The 18,645-nt window shown below is 37.6% G+C and overlaps 1 protein-coding gene across 3 annotated transcripts in view; it reads right to left on the minus strand.

Moving 5' to 3' along the window:
- Nucleotides 1-607: 607 nt before the first annotated feature.
- The window catches only part of SH3YL1 (SH3 and SYLF domain containing 1), a 48,835-nt gene continuing 30,797 nt past the window's right edge, over nt 608-18,645 (minus strand). For 2 of the 3 annotated variants that reach the window (XM_050894311.1, XM_050894310.1), the window contains exon 10: nt 608-1,193. In XM_050894311.1, the coding sequence (XP_050750268.1) occupies nt 994-1,193 (200 nt within the window). In that variant the 3' untranslated portion in view covers nt 608-993. Of the gene's footprint in view, nt 1,194-16,856; nt 16,904-18,645 lie in introns of those variants that run through there. The other variant, XM_050894312.1, reaches the window with a different exon arrangement.

Raw genomic sequence — 18,645 nt, forward strand, 5'->3', positions numbered from 1 at the left:
TACTCAAAATGAAGTTGAAATCTGAGAATGACAGTGCTATACATTACTACTACATATATCCTACAGAAATACCTTCCGTATCTTACTGTTAATAATTTACTCTATTTACTCTGTAATTTACTCTATGTTGCTCTTTCCTTAAAGATTAAACATTAAAAAAATCTTAAATGGGAAGAAGCAGGAAGAGTTGTGCAAGCTCACTTGTGAAGCAGGCAGAGATTTCTCTATCTTGCTTTCCATCTGTGGAACAAGTTCCTACAGGAATCAAGGGATATCATAAGCCTATGTATTTTCTGGGAGGGACTATTCATGCATTTTATTAAACAAACTTTCAGAAGTGCTTAAATTCTTCAAAGATGAGGGCAATATAAGACAAGCTATCAGAGAAGCTGAACTGCTTAACTGTTACAGTTGTTTAAAAAAAGGTCTTTGTATCACAAGGACAAACATTGGGGACCAGACCTAAAGTAGTTACTAAGAAAAACTGCAGTGCCTAAAGTGATTTTTAAAACCAAGTATAAAGGTAATTTCTTTTGCCATACCTGCAAAAAAATATCCATGTTTAGTAAAAGTAAAGAACTCCAACTCAGAGATGGTTTGAAGCAAATTTGAGAGCATTTATTATAGAAAGAGACCATAAATTATAATTTAACAGAAATCAGTATTTTTTCAGTGTGTCTAGTTTTAAATTGTTTTTAATTTTTCCCTCATGTAAAAAATAAATCCACATAGCAAGACAGAACTGAAACTAGACACAAATTGGAGTACTTTTTATATGGCAACTTGCTCAAAAATAAAACTTCATCATAAATTGACTATCACCTACTGTTTATTCAAGAAATAAGTTTAGGGGAAAGTTAAGGTCATTTAATGCATTTCAATTTTGTGTTAGAATAGTCTTGATCAAGAATCTCATTTTAATAAAATCTGAAAAGTTACAATATTTTTTTTGTGTAAATGTATTACTGCTTCAACATTTTCTTCTATACAAATTTAGTTGTTACTTATAGCAACATAATTGGCTGGGAAGATGCCAGTTTGTCCTCCTATTCTTCCTTCCCACCAATCGAACTGGGAATCTGTTTTGGTTGTGACTGTGATTTTGTCTCCAGCTTTGAAAGTCAAGTCACCTGGCTGCTGTCCTTCAAATGAATAAAGTGCTGTCACTTCTACTGGATTACTCCAAGAGTTACCTGAAGTGAAAGAAATTAAATAAAAAGGAAATTACTAAACTGCACATACAGTAAGTCCTTAAATACAATATTCTTAAATGACAGTAGAAAACAGTGACAAAGACACCAAAATAATTTATCTGAGCATATAAACTGCTGATGAAAAACCCCCTCCATTTCCACTACATTCTTAGGTAAGTGAAATTTGGATTCTAGCCTATCAGCACAGTCTATTTAATAAAGTAGTACTCTATACAAAATAAAGATCAGCAGTTTTTTCTATATGCCTCATACGGTCAAACAGAGACAGTGGGAACAAAAGTGGTGTGTTGAAGAAAGTGCGAGTGCTTCCTGAAAGATTGCTGAACAGAACCACTTTTGGGTTTTAGTTCTGGTATGTGTTCTCTGTGAGTTTCTTCATAGAAACTGCAAAACTTAAAGCAGGGATTTGATTTTTTTATCAATACTCAGGATATAGGATGGTAAAATACAAAATATCCACAGCACTTCCCTTCTCTTTCCATAGGGTTTCCAGTGTCTAGGATTTTGGTGTATCTCACAGGTTAAACATAACACACAAAATGTACTACTGGAAAGAACTGATTATGGTTTGATGTACTGGAAGTGACTTGGCTTGCATAGTGGTATTTTAGACCACATATACAAATGGCTTTTATTCTCTTTCCACCAGTCTCTTACATAACTCCTTCAGTCCGTAGCTGGGGTTGGAATCATGCCATGAGTCTTCTGATCTAGTTTTAAAATCATGTAAAGTCTCAGATACCATTATCCAGCCTCCATTCCTGTTGACATTTTTTTAGCCAATATCTCAGTGTTTATTACTATTGAACTTTTAATCTAAGTGAATATCTTCAATTTGCTAATAATTATGTTTGCTCTCAATTCCTTTAACTGTCTGAAGTATATGAGGTAGTTGCATTTGTTTAATGTTGATTTAGAAAACAGTTAAATCTCTTGCATGAATGCATCTAAAAGTAAAAAATGGAAGGTGCAATGGAAGACTAGTTAAGAGGAAATAATGAAGACGTTTACACAGTTAAGTGGAGAGATTTCAGGATTTCAGCTCATACGGACATGACAGCTGCACAAATGCTCAAGCATGCAAGATTAAAAGCTTTTAGCATTAGCTGTACCTGCTTGCTGCCAAAACTGTGTTGCAAAAGGGGAAACCCAAGCTCTTCTTAGTCTATACATTGCAAGTACAGAGCTAGAAAGGATGGTGACAGAAGCACTGATACAACTATTTTTTTGGCAGTCTGTTGTCAACAACTGATACCCACAGAACTTTTCTTCTAGTTGCTTTTATCACTTCAAAAGAAGGAGGAAAAATCCTTTTCCCTCAAGCCTCCCAAATACAAACTGTAGCCAAAACAGGACAGACAGAGAATAATGGACTACAAATGTATGCATAAACAGCATAGATTTTTTTTTCCCCAGCATCTGTCAATATGAATGTTCATTCCATAGGCCAGTTCTTTCCCTTAATGATCTGCATTTGTAGCAATCATCAAAGATTAACACAAAATTATTGGCCATGTGCTGGGAGAGTGTTGGTTGCAGAGAAGTCAAATGCTGTCTTCCTTGATCACACAGTCTCTCTCTCCTGATATCTATATTCATGATCTAAAGTCACACACTACTATTTCTTTTGATGTGAAAACAAAACCAGATGAGAATACCCATGTTTATCAGGTCCTTATCTCCACCAGTTACTCCTACCAAAAAAAGGCAGCAATACAGCTTTTCTAAATATCTTTTTTACTTTCACACTTGAAACCCTGACAGACTGAGTATTCAGCAATTACATGATCTCCGCCAAGAATTCAAGCATTTGATACAGTCAGGATAATATGATGTGTTCCCATGCACAGTGTGATTTGAAGCTAGATATTTTGATTGAGGAAATCATAGCAAAAAACCACAAAAGTAGAAGATGCTTTGACTTTTTAGTCCTAGTTTTAATTGAACAACAGTAAGAAAATACTGTAGCTCAGGACTCTCTAGGTGCTACGGCATGAAAACAGTTACGACTCAGTTGCGTATAAAAAGGAAGAGGGGGTGCGTTTTACCCCTGTGCCACATTCAGTCAGCAGGCATGGGTAAAAGTGCATTTTACAAGTTACGATGAAGGCTACAAATCCTTATACTTTGAGTTCTTAACCATATGTGTTTCCATCACCTAAACGTTCAAATGGATAACCACTCAAGGAGAATTAGAGTTACTATATAACTGCCCAAACTATGTTAATATACTTGGAAAAATCAGATAATTGACAGCACAAAAGAAGAGACTGAAAGTGCTAAAAGTGACGGTGAGAGCTTCTTTTCATTACATTCAATAGAAGAACTGTCACCACCACTTTAATATGGTGGACTCATAGCAATGGCAGCAAGTAATAGTTACCTCCTCCATGGCTGAACTTGCATTAAGAGTAAGGCTATAATTCCTCTTATACAAACTATTGAGTATACTGAAATTGGCTTAGTAAAAGTAGGAAGAAAAATGAAGGGAAACTAGACACAAATTAAAGCATGAAAAGGTGGAACAAAAGAAGTGCGTGTGAGATATTAAAGTGTAGGAGTGCATTCGATGCACCAAAATCATGCCTCCAATAATTGTTTCCTCTGTCATATGAACAAGATTGTTTTATGCATTTCCCTTCCCACTTTTTGCCCCTGTGCATGTGTAACTTTTCAAACGTACAGAAACCTCAAAGCACTACAGCTGATTATGAACACTGAATTCTGTGTTCTTGCCCCATTTGCTACCTGCTGTCATTTAAAAACATTTTCCAGCTTCATTCCTGTCAGCTCTTTTATAACAATTCCTACTTAATTTTCCCTAGCAGCTCTTTCCCATACTATAGTTTCATTTTATTTTTCACAAAGATTCTAATCTCTGTGCTTTAATTCTGTATTTTTGTAGCATAAAAGAGATAAAATGCATATTTATTGCCTCCAGATTGCAGCATCACATGCCTCATATTTATATGGATCATCCTAACAAATAAGTATCTTACATGAATGCATTGTTATGAAATCTACCACATATATTATAAGGGGGAGCTATTTCATGTTCTTGTTTCCTGATTTCAGTTTTACATAAAAGGGTTTTAAATAAAATTGTTATAGTCAACACGAAGATTGCTGAATGCATATATTGAAACCACATTTGCAGCTCACACAAGATGGTGCTACAGTGCTACATACAGCATATGATACTGAACTCATTAAGATTTATGAGTATGCACACTGGAATAAAAACAAATTACATTGTGGAAAATCCTTAATTAATGGTATCTGAATACACACAGCACACTTCTACAAACATAGCGGTCAAAACAGAAATATAGAAATTTTGGCTGAAGATCAATTAGTGCAGCAGCCAGCATACATATTCAATGCTCTAGCATACATGGGTATGGCGTATGCTTGATAACAAACTGCTCTGACCACAATATCCTTTCATTGTTATTCATCTTTACATACCATAATGATTTGAACTTTTTGCTAAGGACTACTGCTATAGATTAAGGACTTGATGAGGTATAAACTAGAGTGAATTTATGGCCTCTTGGGCGCGCTGCAGTACCAGCCCCAGAGTGAATGAGAAAGTAATAAAACTATCTTTAATTACAGCACATTTACCGCAGAATGAAAGCATTCTCTAGAAAGTTGCTATAGAACAGATACACTAGCTACATTTCTATTAATCAACTGAAGAGTGTCAGAGCCCTTCTTTGACTTTGAGACCAACTGGTGCAGACTGGCCACATACATACTACTAAATGCTCACCATCCAGAGAGGAGAGCCACATCCAAACTACCTACTGGTTTCTATACTGGAGTAACTCCTAAACCACACCTGTGAATTATCTGGGAAAGTACTAAGTGAGAATAACACCAAGGAACTTTCTAATAACACAACCACACAGTGCTTGGGCCCATGCTTTCACACCGTTTAATTTACTAGTAGATGTAGCCACTAGTTTCGCATTCTAATGTGAACCTATAAAATATTAGTAAGCCCACAGGCTGATTCTAAGACTGGTTTTTAGAAAAGAAGAGGCATTCTACATCATTTTGGGTTCAGCTTATTATGCTTTCAAAAACTAAATCTCAGTTGGAAGACAGAATAGTACAGTCCAGCTGTGGGTCCCAAATTTAACTTTACTGGCATAGATGTATATATCCCCTAGCCACTGAATGTCTGATGCTGAAGAGCTTGCAGAAGAATTATATAAAATCTGTAAAGTGCTGCTTTTGGCCATTGACACAGCAATAAAACTGAAATAAGTTTCATGTGCTTGAGGTTAGTGGTGAGATTGCTAAACATCCACTTTGCAAAATTCGCTAATTGTCAGCAATTAGAGAGCTAGCATGATTTTGTGGGTCATGTGTGCACCTATATGATAGAAACTAGAAGTGAACTAACACAAACTATTACTGCTGGTTTTGGGTTCATCTAAACCATACTAAAGAGCTTGCAAAAAAGGAGCCCTGTGACTCAATTGTCACTGCCAACAAGCCATCTGATCAAGGGTACTGATGACTGACAGGGTAATCCTCTCGTTGACTGTCCATATATTATGCACTTTCTGCTAAATCTTTACTTTGGTAAATGGGCTGTGGGTCTGCTTTCTTTTGAAGTTGAAAGGTTATAACATTGCTTCTATTGGGACGCAACGTACCATATGAAAATGTGATTGTCTAGGTAAATATGTTTTTTCTGGAAACTGAATAGTCTATCTTACTCAAATTTTTTGTGCAACATTTAGAATGCATGGCTATAGTTTTTGTTATTTAAAAATCAATCTGAATGAGCAACACATTCGACATACTAACTTCTACTTTCTCTGTATTTTGTAAAGAAGTAGAGAGAAGTGATTGGACCTGCCACACAAAATGTTAAAAGTCAGATGAGTCTCCAGCATCAGAGATGACAGAAGTTGTATAGTGCTGGCATAAAAGCTCCACCAAAAAGTGTCAGCTTACAGAGAAGCTGTAATAGAATTCTCATTGGTTAAATGGAGACCTAAAAAACTAAGCAACCACATGAACCCTGTTTGTGCAGCAGAAGTAAGAGAAAAACAACAAACAGATCAAACAATGGAAAACAACTAATGGATCTAGGCAGATGCTTTTAAAAACAAATATATCAAGTATCAAAAAGGTTTACTATCACTAGTACAGCATTCAGAGGCATTGAAAGCCTCGGGTATTGCTCACAGGTTTAGGATGAGAGCTGCAACTAACAGCGAACAGACAGAAATCTTAGTTCTTTACCCGTTATGGGACACTGGGCTTTCGTTTGGACAGGATTAGTATTGAGTTTATAATTAGAGTCCAGAAAAGAATCCAAAGTAGGCTGAAGAACTAGGTTAATTACTGGGTCCTGCAAATCTCTGAGTAAAAAATGATAGTTGGTGCCAGCAACAATGAAGAGTTTATAGGAGATTTTAACAGCCACCCTTAGCAAATGGTCTGGACACCACCTGCTAAGATACGATTGTGAGTGTAAATACTGTGTGTGTATACATATATTGATTATACTAAACTGCCTGAAGGATGTTTGCCTCAAATTATCATATTAAAAAGCAATACTATTATCAGGTCCCAACTGGACATGTTAAAGAGGAAGACAACCATCAGCTTGATTCAACAGCTTTACATGAGCCAGCAACATGCCGTTACAGCAAAGGCGGCGAACAGTATCCTGGGCTGCATCAGGCAAAGTATTGCCAGCAGGTCAAGGGAGGTGATCCTTCCCCTTTACTCAGCACTGGTGATGCCACACCCGGAGTGCTGGGTCCAGTTCTGAGCTCCTCAGTACAAGAGAGACATGGACATGCTGGAGAGAGTCCAGCAAAGGGCCATGGGGATGATGAAGGGACTGGAGCATCTCTCCTATGAGGAAAGGCTGAGAGAGCTGGAAATGTTCAGCCTAGGGAAGAAAAGGCTCATCAATGTCTATAAATACCTGAAGGGATGGTGGAAAGAGAATGGAGCCACGCTCTTTTCAGTGGTGCCCAGTGACAGAAGCAGAGGCAATGGGCACAAACTGAAACACAGGAGGCGCTGTCTGAACATCAGGAAACACTATTTTACTGCGAGGGTGACTGAGCACTGGAATAGGTTGCCCAGAGAGGTGGTGGAGTCTCCATCCTTGGAGGTATCCAAAAGCCATCTGGACATGGTCCTGGGCAACTGGCTCTCGGTGGTCCTGCTTGAGCATGGGGGTTGGACCAGATCATCTCTAGAGGCCCTTTCCAACCTCAACCACTCTGTGATTCAGTGAAAAACTTCAAAGAGACTTTTGAAACAAAGTTACCTTGAAGTATAAAAGCAGCATGAAAATTCGTAATTGGAAAGGAAAGAGTTTGGACTGCAACAGCAGTAATCAAAACCCAATTTTATACAAATGGAAGTCACCTTGCCAGCATCATCTCTGTCTAGGCCAGACAGAGCAGCCTCCCTGTCAGATACTGTAACTAACCCGTGCCCAGCTAGGGGAGTGCCAGCATGGGGTGCACCTAGTAGGGACTCATATCTCTGCGTATGTGACCTCGTGGTGGGGCTTTCTTGTCAACATACGGATCAGTGGGTTGTAGAGAGCTGCAGGAGCACACATAGAGCTGCAGTACCCACATCTCCAACAAGAGGTTTGTGCAAGTAGGAGAACCTGCACTGCCAGAATAGATTGTGAGTGCTCATAACCCATACTACCCGTGAGAGGGGATGTGCATGAATGTAAAGCTTTGTACACATAACACTTGATATGCGTGCATGCCTGGAAGTGCAACTGAAACTTTGGAGGTTGCATTTAGAAACCTAAGGTGTTTATTAACTTTTTTAGTTAGTTATTAACTTTAGTTGTCTAATGTTGTGATTTATTTGCTGTAATACTGATGTTGATCCTGAATGTATACTTCACAGATTACTAGCTAATTATCTGTCATTAGTGAATTAATAAAGCATTTTGATCCTGATTTTGGTTTAAGTTACATGAACTGAGCAGTCTTTCCCTGTGACAGTTCTTGCAAAAGTGTTTTCTCCCACAGCAAAGATTAGGGTTCAGGCTGAATGGCTCATGGCCACTGCTGAGCTATAAGTAGTAATTATAGTGAAAGAACTTATTTAACTGCTGGTCTAGTAAGGAGGGCAAGTATGCGTTGTGATGATAAAGCTATGCCGAGAGCAGGAATTCAAATATGTAATGAAGCGCTAAGCTCACTAGCAGTCCCATGAGAAGCTAGGATGGCTGTTCCTTTTTGCAAAAATGAATCAGCTTAGCCTAGGACTGACAGAGCAATTGGGCTACTGTTAGGGTTAAGACTAGGATCAGAGTTTAATAAAGCAAGGGGCTGAAGAGAAAGATTCATTGGTGGACAAGCAATATCGGGAATGAGATGAGGCATTAAATGGCAAAAGTAACTATCTTACAGATATTTCTGGATTTGCTGTGTTCATCGACTGATAGAGCTAGATCTGGAAACTAAAAGACAACATTGGATCCTTGCAGGACAGGTGAGGGATAGAATAAGAGCAACAAACGCCTTATGGTTCATTCTGAGGTGGATATGAGTTACTGCATTACAGTCAAAGTCAGCTTTAAGGGTGGAACTAGAATTTGAGTACGGAATCCAGTCAGCAACAGTTATTCAGCTTCTGCACTCACTGTTAATAGGGGTTTGAACCAGTCCAGTTCTTACAGTGATGACTGCTGCCCCTCCTCCTTCATATTTTCAGACTTGAGGCTTACTGAGCTATGTTTTGGGTAGGATTTGCGTAGGAACTGTAAGCACCAAAGAGATACATTTTCTGCTGGATCCAGCATGCTGTGCATTAGAATGTGGAAGGCAAGGGGTGGGGAAAGAAAATAGCATGTAGTAAATTCTGAAGGCATCAGGGTAACTACTAATGACAGGGATAGCTTCTGAATTAGTGCTAGGGCTCATGATAGTAGGAACTAAAGACCTAAAATTTTGACTTGAGGAATGTAGCACCATTGGGCCACAATCATGCCTAAAGGCAGGCAGGGAAATGGCTTAAGTTTAACTTTGAAGTAGGTAGATGAACCACTAAGTTCAATCTGTAATACTCACAAGAATGGGATGAAAGCTGGATCTGGTAGGGAGTGCTTTTGTTTCTGTTTGAGCTCAAAGACATACTTAACCTGAGAGTCAGTGGAGGAATGTAAAGGACAGGCAAAGTGATAGGGCAGGAAATTAACTTTGAAGCAAGAACTGATTCTAGATGAGAGTAAAGGAATATTGAATTTGCAAAGGTCAGAAAGAAGGATGTTGCAACAATTGAATCATAACAGGACAAAAGCCTGGACAAAAGTGGAGACGGAAAGAAGACGCTGCATCTTTGAAATGGTATTCAGAGAACAATCTATAGGACTCATTGTTCAGAAAGTGAGAACTTCTAAAGAAATTCAACTTGAAGATCACACATGCTCTGCAGTGCTCAGCAACAGGCAGTTTCAGATTCTATTTGATCATTTTTAGCTTGAATTCATAATTAGTTAACAATGGAGTACCAGAGTAAGGCAGGAAGAAATGGATCTGGAACAAAGGTAGTTATGAGTTGTTTGCAGAAAATGTTGTCTAGCAAATGAAAAGGGACAAAGGACAGCTAGCTGGGAAATCTTAACAGAAAAATAGAGGGCTGATAAGGACGCCTTCTCAGTGACACACTGGAAACATAGATGTAAAGGCAATTACAGACATAGCCCAGCAATGGAATTCAAGGAGCACAAGTATTACCAAAGAAAACAGACGATGACAATTAAACTATCAGGTTAAGGGAGGATGGAATGTGATTTCTAATATGTGGTTATAAAAAGGTCACCAAAGACTTGGAAGTAACAGTTACATTTACATCAGTGAATGGAGCAGTACCAAGGCCAACTGTCAGTCTGGTCCTGTCCACGCTATTAAACTCCATGTCTCCAAATCAGAGTAGCTTCATTCATATTGACTACTGGGGACAGTCTCTGGCACATACTAACTTCCAAACTACTAAGGACAGTCCACTACCTTTCCCAGATCAAAATCATACCAGGAACCTGCTAACAATTTAATGGAATAAATGATAAAGTTTCAGTGCCCAAGCACATTCCCTGGCAATGTTTAATTTATCAGTATAGATAGAACCAATGGCTTGAACTGGGTGCAAGAGAAACTGCTTTAAAGAGGGTCCAGCATAATACTGAAGAACTCTAAAACAACAAGATAAAAGAAGATTAGGTAACAGCAATATGATCAACTGTGGGCTTTGTGAGATGAAAGAGGATGAGATGCTAACATTGGGAAGAGATATTGCTGGATGAGATTGAGAGGTTAAGGGTCAAAAATAAGTGACAAGATAGGATGGATACCTGAGATAAACAGAGAGGGGATAGAACAATGAGAATGAGAATCTTCTCCATCTGTGAAAGCTATAAAGTTTAGAGAAAATATGAGCTGAGGACAAGTAGAACCATCATATCTCTATCAGTATCCTCCTGAAAGATACCCAGTATGGACTGGTAAGAAGGGACAGACACTGGCTAGGACCTGAAGAATGGTCTAGTAATGCAAGACCTCTATACAGGTGAGACTAGGAGCACTAAATAAAGCACGTTCTCTGAGACTTAGGTCAGTGTCTGGTGTGTTGCCAGACATTAAACCATCTTTTTGGCCACATTAGTCATCTGAGGAGGCTATTTCAGAGCTGTACTCCCCCAGTCGGTAAGATAGCTTTCTTAATGTCCAGCTCCAAGTAATTCACTGCTAGTTTACATCTATTTTTTTGTTTGTCGACATTGGCCTTTGGCTGAAACCCTTCTTTCTTGGCATTTACCTTCCTCATGCTTTTATAGTCAAAAAACATTTTTTTAAACCTTCAGACTGTTACACTAAAAATAACTTAGCTACCTCATATAAGTGACTCCTTGCTCCACTCATTGTACTTATTCTTCTCCACATCTATTCAATTTAACCTAATTTTTCTTGAAAATGAGTAAACAGAATATTACCATCAGGTAAGCAGCCTGTAGGTCACTTCTCACTGACTTCTCACACTCTACCATCAAGCGCAGAGCTGTTTAAATAGAAGGGTGACAGAACTGAAGGAACAGAGAGCTCATTTTGTGGAGATCATGGATTTAGTTCTGAATGTGAAAATAAAAAAATACTTGGGATGAATCACCACAGGAGACTGTCAGATTTTTTGATGAGGAGATAGCCATGAATGAAGAGATCAGCAAAGAAAAAATGGAAGGGGAAGGAGAGCAGAGAACACTGGAGAAACTGGAAGCCACAGAAAGCCGAGGTACAAGAACAGGAGAGGTATTAGTGACGTAGCGGAGCTGCTCTTTTAGCTGAAGGCTGAGCTAAACCAAAGCTGCAGAATAGGTGATAAAGCTAGACAACACAGAGCTAAGGGGCCAAATGCATTTAGAAAAATGATAATGAAGTTACAAAAACTAACAAGGAAGATTGAGAGAAATCAAAATAAAGGGGATGTGTACATAATTTCAAGAAACTTAAATATAAAGAGATAGATTTTGAATATGAATGGATGTATTCTAAATCCCAGAACTGTAAACCCAGAGCCATATCAGAATTCAAGATAATACAATATTGAACACAGATGTTACTCATTAGTTTGATGACCATTAATCCAAGAAAAAGTCATCAGTTTTATAAACCATTTTAATATTAGTAGGTTTTGAAAGGAGAGAAGTGTCTGTGTACAATAATGGAACCTCTTCCAAGGTTACCAAAGACAAAAAAAAGGAAGCTAGCAAACAGAAGACTAGAGGGATGCAAAGTTAGGAGGGAAAATAAAGATGCCTTTGCAATTAGTGCCTTTATCTGCTCCCTGACCATAAGAAAAAATACCAGCACATGAATTAAATGGTGCAGCTGTTTCAAAGAGACTAAGGAAATAGGCCTAAAACCAACCTGTTGATATTAATTTAGAAAACAGTTAAGAACAGCATTAATCAGGTTGAAGTCAAAGCACTAATTTTGTGCTGGACCACCAATATGGAGAGAGAAATTGGACAGTGTGTTGTCTGATACAACGCTAATTCTTCAGCTCTCTCTTCTCCAAAGAATTAGGAAGCTGAAACTACTAATAGTCTCAGTGATACAGCACCTTTTTCAAGAACGAGGCAAATCCGATGTCTTGGTTATGTATGATCAGTCACACTGGGGAGTATCTACCTTTTACTACATCTAAACTTACCCTCTTGGTTTCCATTATATTTTATGTCTATTTCTGAACTATTATGTAAAACAGCAGCTACGAAAATAACTTATGAACATAAAGTTATGCCCCACAAAGATTTGATTTCTTAGGTGAATTGTGTCAAGGATAGCCAAAGAAGCATTGGAAGGGAATGGAGAGGCAGTGTGTGGAAGAAAGACATAAAGCTTAGTGCTGGATTTCTGAGGAAATCACTAATTATTCCTACATGCCAGTTTCCTGCAAGCTGTTCAGTCCTTTAATTTTAAGGATCTCATGCCTTACGTCACTACTACATTTTGTAATTGCTTTTAAATAAGAGTTTTAAAACAAGAATGAATACTAGTTTTAAATTCAAGACGTGAATTAACAGTGGTTTTGATCATAATAATTCTAATGAGTCACACTAATGAGTTAGAACAAAGAAACAATTGAAGATACACTTTATTGATATTCTAAAAGACAATCTTAGAAATAGTTCAGTTGTCTGAAAGCGTGCATGTATGTGACTAAACTTGTCTCCTTAGAAACAAAACAATGGAAACTATTTCATTTATGTTATGGTAACAGTCAAAAATGCACAGAATACCTCTGAAAACACAGAAGATGATCCTTGGGGGTGTAAAGAAATAAAGCTACAAAAGTACATAATTGTATGTTTATTACTAACCACACGCACACATACAACAAACAAAAAATCTTTTGTTATAACTAATTTTTCCACTCAGAGTTTGGAAAGCAGTCAAAATGATGAAAACTGCAACAGAAAACAGTATACTGTTATTGAAACGGAAAATATATAGCTTGCAATGGATGTGACTACCAGTTTGAATATTTCCTCAAATTTAAAACCCTCTTGCATATATTATGTAATTCCTTTATTAAAAAGGACTGGCTCATTCACTTGCTAGAACGTAAACAAAGAAAAAAAATATTTCCACAGTGATATTATAAAATATTGAAACTACATTGCCTCAAAATATCCACTTTATGACCACATGCAATAATAAAAACATGACAGATACAGTATCTTATTCCATGTGACTTTTGGAAAATCGGCATCTTGGAGATTAAGACCTCATTAGGTATAGTTCACTGGATACTTATACATCATAATGTTTCAGGGATGTAGAAGTTTAATGCAATTAATAGTCCATGCTTTGATGATACTTGAATTCTGAGGCTTTACTACTCACAAATAGTTTCTAACAAATATTGTTTAGGTAATGTGAACTTTGGCTCAAAGTTGGGACCCAGACCCACAAAGGTGATGTTGAGTTCACGTTCACAGCTACGTTGCACAAAAGTTAAGTGAGATTACTGAATTACCTAAGTTACAATGTCATGATAAGCAGAAACAACATACCTTATAATGTTAAGATTCACTTACTGGGCAATGTCTGTTCTCAGGCTTTATCATTCACTATGCCTGGCGATAGGCCTAAAGCAGCCTGGAAAGTGACAACTGGTCTGTGTTTAAAGACTTAAGAAGGAAGTGAAGCAAGGAAAGTCAGAGAAAGGATGAAAGGAAGTGCCACATGAGTTATTACACAGAGAAAAAGGCGGCCGTAAACTAAAAGATGTCATGGCTTTCTTCTCTCAAGACAAGACGAAACATCAGCCAGTGTGGGCTGGGGAAAAGGGAGTAAAGCAGAAGCATATTGTAGTATGTTACACACTGGGACTCTCTGAAGAAATTAACTTTTCAGGTCCTGTATGGCAACAAAACATTACATGTGCTAATGCCTACTTAGAAGAGTCTCTACGCAACTCTCACTCAGAAAGAAAAATAGTAGCCCAACTGTATCCTAAATACCAGAAGTCAGGAAAATAATTTCAGTTCTTGAATCACACCAGTATACAGATCAGTTCTTTTTTCAACCTAATGTGCTTCATTTTCCATATTCTTAGATCACACCTCTCAGCCTTTAATCTAAGAAGAAAAGGTTTTATCTTAGCTTCTAGAGCAGAACAGACATATACCTACTTACAAATTTCATTTTAGTTGTTTCTGGACAAATTACAAACCAACCATTTGTTCAATCTTACAAGTGAAAGCTCAAATGTCCTATCCACATTAAACTACTAATTTCCTTAATGGCCTTTTTTATTTTGTTTTTTAAATGTAGACTCACCTCAAAAAACCCTCAGCATACACAAAACAACAACCTCAGATCTCACTGAACAGATGTTTGGGAAGGCCTAAATATGCACAGTAGATTTTATGTTTTATATCTACAGGTACTAATCTGCTATAATCAGATATAAGCATAAATCTTTCTGTACAGATACATGAAGTATGTCATATGCCACCATTGATCCAATTAATCTCCAATAATGCTCATCTGATCGAAGGTCAGGAGACATGATATTCAGTAGATCATGCTCAGAACAAATAATCTCTTGCCTTAGCTGCTGTTTTGCCACTAACAATGGCTTGTTTTGGGTCAGTAAACAAAACCACTTGTCTTTCCTTATTTTCTGGAAAAAAGCTTCTTAAGATTCTCAAAGTATTTAAATTCAACATTGAAATCTGAAAACAATTCCTTCTTCATAACTAAGAAAACGAGGATGGACTTTTTGGGGTAACTGAGCTTCCCTAACACTGCAGTAAATGCCTTTAATGCCCACACAAATGCATATTCGTGCTATCAGTTACACAAACCTGCTCTGAAGAGGGAGGGCAGGCACCAGTTGCTTTGCTCTATTCCACAATCACTTTACAGGCAAAGAAGTGTCCTATATCCGGAAGACCTGATGTCTGTTTTGTTACAGCAGATGTAGATTTAAGGCAATTTCAAAACGTTCAAGGTACCTTGGATAATATCAAGGAAGGCCTGTATCATTCCAGGAACTGCACTCTTTAATATGTCTCGGTACTAAATGTACACCCCAGTCCTGGAAAGGAGTGCAAAACCAAATGTTAAGCCCTCTTCCACTTCCATGGGAACTGTCTCAGCAAACCCTATTTTCTGAATTAGTTGCAGAGCTAGACGTTATGTATTACTTAACTAGGTACTCTGTCCAGGTTTCCAGTATTACAAAGGCCTCCAGTTGATTTCCGGAATAACTTAATAAATACGTTCTCCATTAACAAAGAAATCGTGGCTGGAAAAAACTATTCCATGTTTAATACTTGTTGTTAAAGACAGTACAAACCAAAGTTAGCCACAGATGTTCCACACAAGGTATGCTATCCTCAATTTTACTCCAGAGCCTCAACAGGTAAGAAATTCATCATCAGCTGCAACTCCGTATGCATGGAATGGAGGTATTATACACACTTTTATAACAGACTCACAAAACCCAGAAAAAGTATTTTTGACCTTTTCCACATAAGCTGGAAATGGACCATTTCAAAGCAGCTTCCATGTCACCAACTTGTGTCACATCTAGCAAACAAAACTGGTGGTTTCATTGGTGGTTGAAACAGACCTCACTATATTTAAAGTTTAAGTTCCTGTGCAAATTAAGCTCATTCAGTATGAAACATATTTCACTGTTTTTGAGTTTCTGGCCTACTAGGGAACATGCTGGCTCATCATCTTCAGCTGCTGATGGAATGTTTTCTATCTTTGTTTCAGCACACTCAGCTTTTGCATTAAAGTGCCTTTTTTGTCAAGCATCTGTGGATGTATTTGATATTTAGGATATAAAAAAACACCTCCCGCTTGCAAGAGTCAATTCTATAACAGTACTTTTGCTGATTACTTTTTGGATTTTTCTGCCTTTTCAAAAAATGTTTAAATTTTCATTCAAACTGAAATGGTCAAATAAACTATATCAATGTCAAGGGCTTTATTATGTTCAAGACTACATTAATGCAAATAATACCTGTGCTGAAATCACACTGCAAAAGCTGAGATGCAATGCTAAGCATAACCTTCATATTCTGAAAAGTACAGTACAGTAATGAGAACTGAGCACTGTTTTATTCACGTCAAACTGATGATTCAGGAATGATTTGCAGATCTTTTATTAGGTCAACAAGCTTCTCCATGTTTCCTCTACACATACTGAGTTAACATCTCAACCTGAATACACTGTCTCTGCATTTTGCTTCTCAAATCTCTGTACTGTCAGATTCAAAAGTTCTGCTAGTGTGTTATTCGCACATTAGCTAGTTCACTTGATATAAGTCTTAGCTTTTACCCCAGTCTGGTAAACAACCTACAGCCTCAAAAAAAAAAAAAAAAAGAAAAAAGTAGTAAACCCAACTTAATTCTGTACAGTTTCTGCCAGTTTCTTAGGGTAATATTTTGTGAAATACTGATTGAAAATTGTTTTCAGCCTTGCATGGAGAAAAACTTCTCTTCACTGGTTAGAAAAAATGGTTAAAAAAGAGGTATCTCATATGGAACTATACAAAATAATATTATTGTACAAGGCCTCATTTAAAGTGCTGTTGACAATCCTCATCACCAATGTTTAAAACTGGACGAGGAACAGGATGACCAGGAACAGAAAGCCTGTTTTCAAGAGAAAATGAAAATGAGCTTCACAGAATAAAACTCAGATGAAAGAGGTTACTACTACCAGACAAAGGACTAAGACAGAAAAATATTTTAGCTAAAGAACAAGAAAGCATGAGACAAAACTGATTTAATCTTGCTAAGAATAAATTTAGATAAAAAGCAGAAAGAAGTTTCAAGTCATTAAAAAAGAAAGATTCAGAAACTGCTTTCTGTAAAAAAAGCTGGTGAGTATCTATCTCCTAGCTATTTTAATATGAAGTCTACCACTTTCATGATAACATATTTATATTACGTGAACACCTACAATATATAGAAAACTCCTGTTAACTTCAGTTGGGTTAAGGGGCTCAGGGGCTGTTGAAATCTATGCTAGGATTTATTCTTGCCACAATTACTTATTCTCATTGCTGTTGTGTTACTCTACCACCAGTACAGCCATTATTAACTCTACCTATACAATGGGCACCATCAGCTTATAACTTCGAAAGGTATTCAACAGATGTTCCCTTCCTCTGCCAAATGGTGACCCAAGCAATTGTACTTCCACTTACAGTGTCCCATAGCACAATCCTGTATCATTTGATCACAGTCTAAACTGGTAGGAGAAAGGTAGATACCCCTACTTCATCAGAGAACAACTTCAGTAAGAGCTAGAAACAGCACAGACCCATGAACGAGAGCCTAAACTGATCAGTGCAAACTCGGCAACTTGCAACATCCACCCTTATGAAGATGAAGCATCTTGGACTGCCGCTATCAACCCAACCTGTGTTCACATCATGCTTCCCAGGCTAGCACACCCAGCCTTCACTGAATACTCATTACATCAGCCTGGCCAAAAAGTACACAGTTATGACAAAGTTCATGAAATGAAACGGCAAACAGTTCTGCAATTTTCAGTTAATATTTAAGAATGGTATGGACAGTATTCGTCATACTTTTATAAACACGATGCAATGCTATGTATGCTTTTAGGTTAAGTGAAATATTGGATGTGTAGATGCTCCTTCAAAAGAAAAAGCTTATAGTAACTACATTTGTGAAAAAAATATCCCTTAGTTCAAGTATGAGGAAATTCTGGCTTGCGGATGGGATTCAGCCACTAACTCCAATTTGTCCAATGTGCAACAAACATGAAGGCAGATTTTTCCCCCAACAGTACCTCCAAACTTCCTCTGCTGCCCCATACCCAGCTGTACTACTAATCTAAAATTCTTCCTCATCCTTCTGTAGTAGTTGACAAATGGCAGAACCGGTGGAAGGAGTAGGGAAGAGACAGTCTGAACCTTATGGCAGGGACCGATACATGAAATTGTGTACCAGAGCAAGTTTTTCCTTTCTATTTTTCCTTACAGAAGAGTTTTCTATTTTCTTATTTTTTATCTTCTTTTAACACCTTCCTTGCTAAATAGCAAAGGATCTCTAAGAACACAAACATGCACCACTGAGAGGGGGAAGTCTCACAGTGTATGAACAAATTAATAATACCTCACTTCCTTTCCACAAAAGTAGAGGTCGTTTCCAGCTGAGCTTCTTAAAGGAACAACTGGAAAAAGAGTATGTGAAGGTTGCCTGATATGGCAATAAAATTGTTAATGAGAAAGAGAAACTCCATGGAATATAACCAGAGAAGCCTCAATGAAATTCTTGCCAGACCTCCCCATGAACAGGTAAGAAGTTTCTTGAAACTGTATCTTTTTGTAAAAGTGAGAAGCATTATCACACCATTTCTAGAA

Source organism: Gymnogyps californianus, chromosome 3 (assembly GCF_018139145.2).
Source record: "Gymnogyps californianus isolate 813 chromosome 3, ASM1813914v2, whole genome shotgun sequence".
Classification (NCBI taxonomy): Eukaryota; Metazoa; Chordata; class Aves; order Accipitriformes; family Cathartidae; genus Gymnogyps; species Gymnogyps californianus.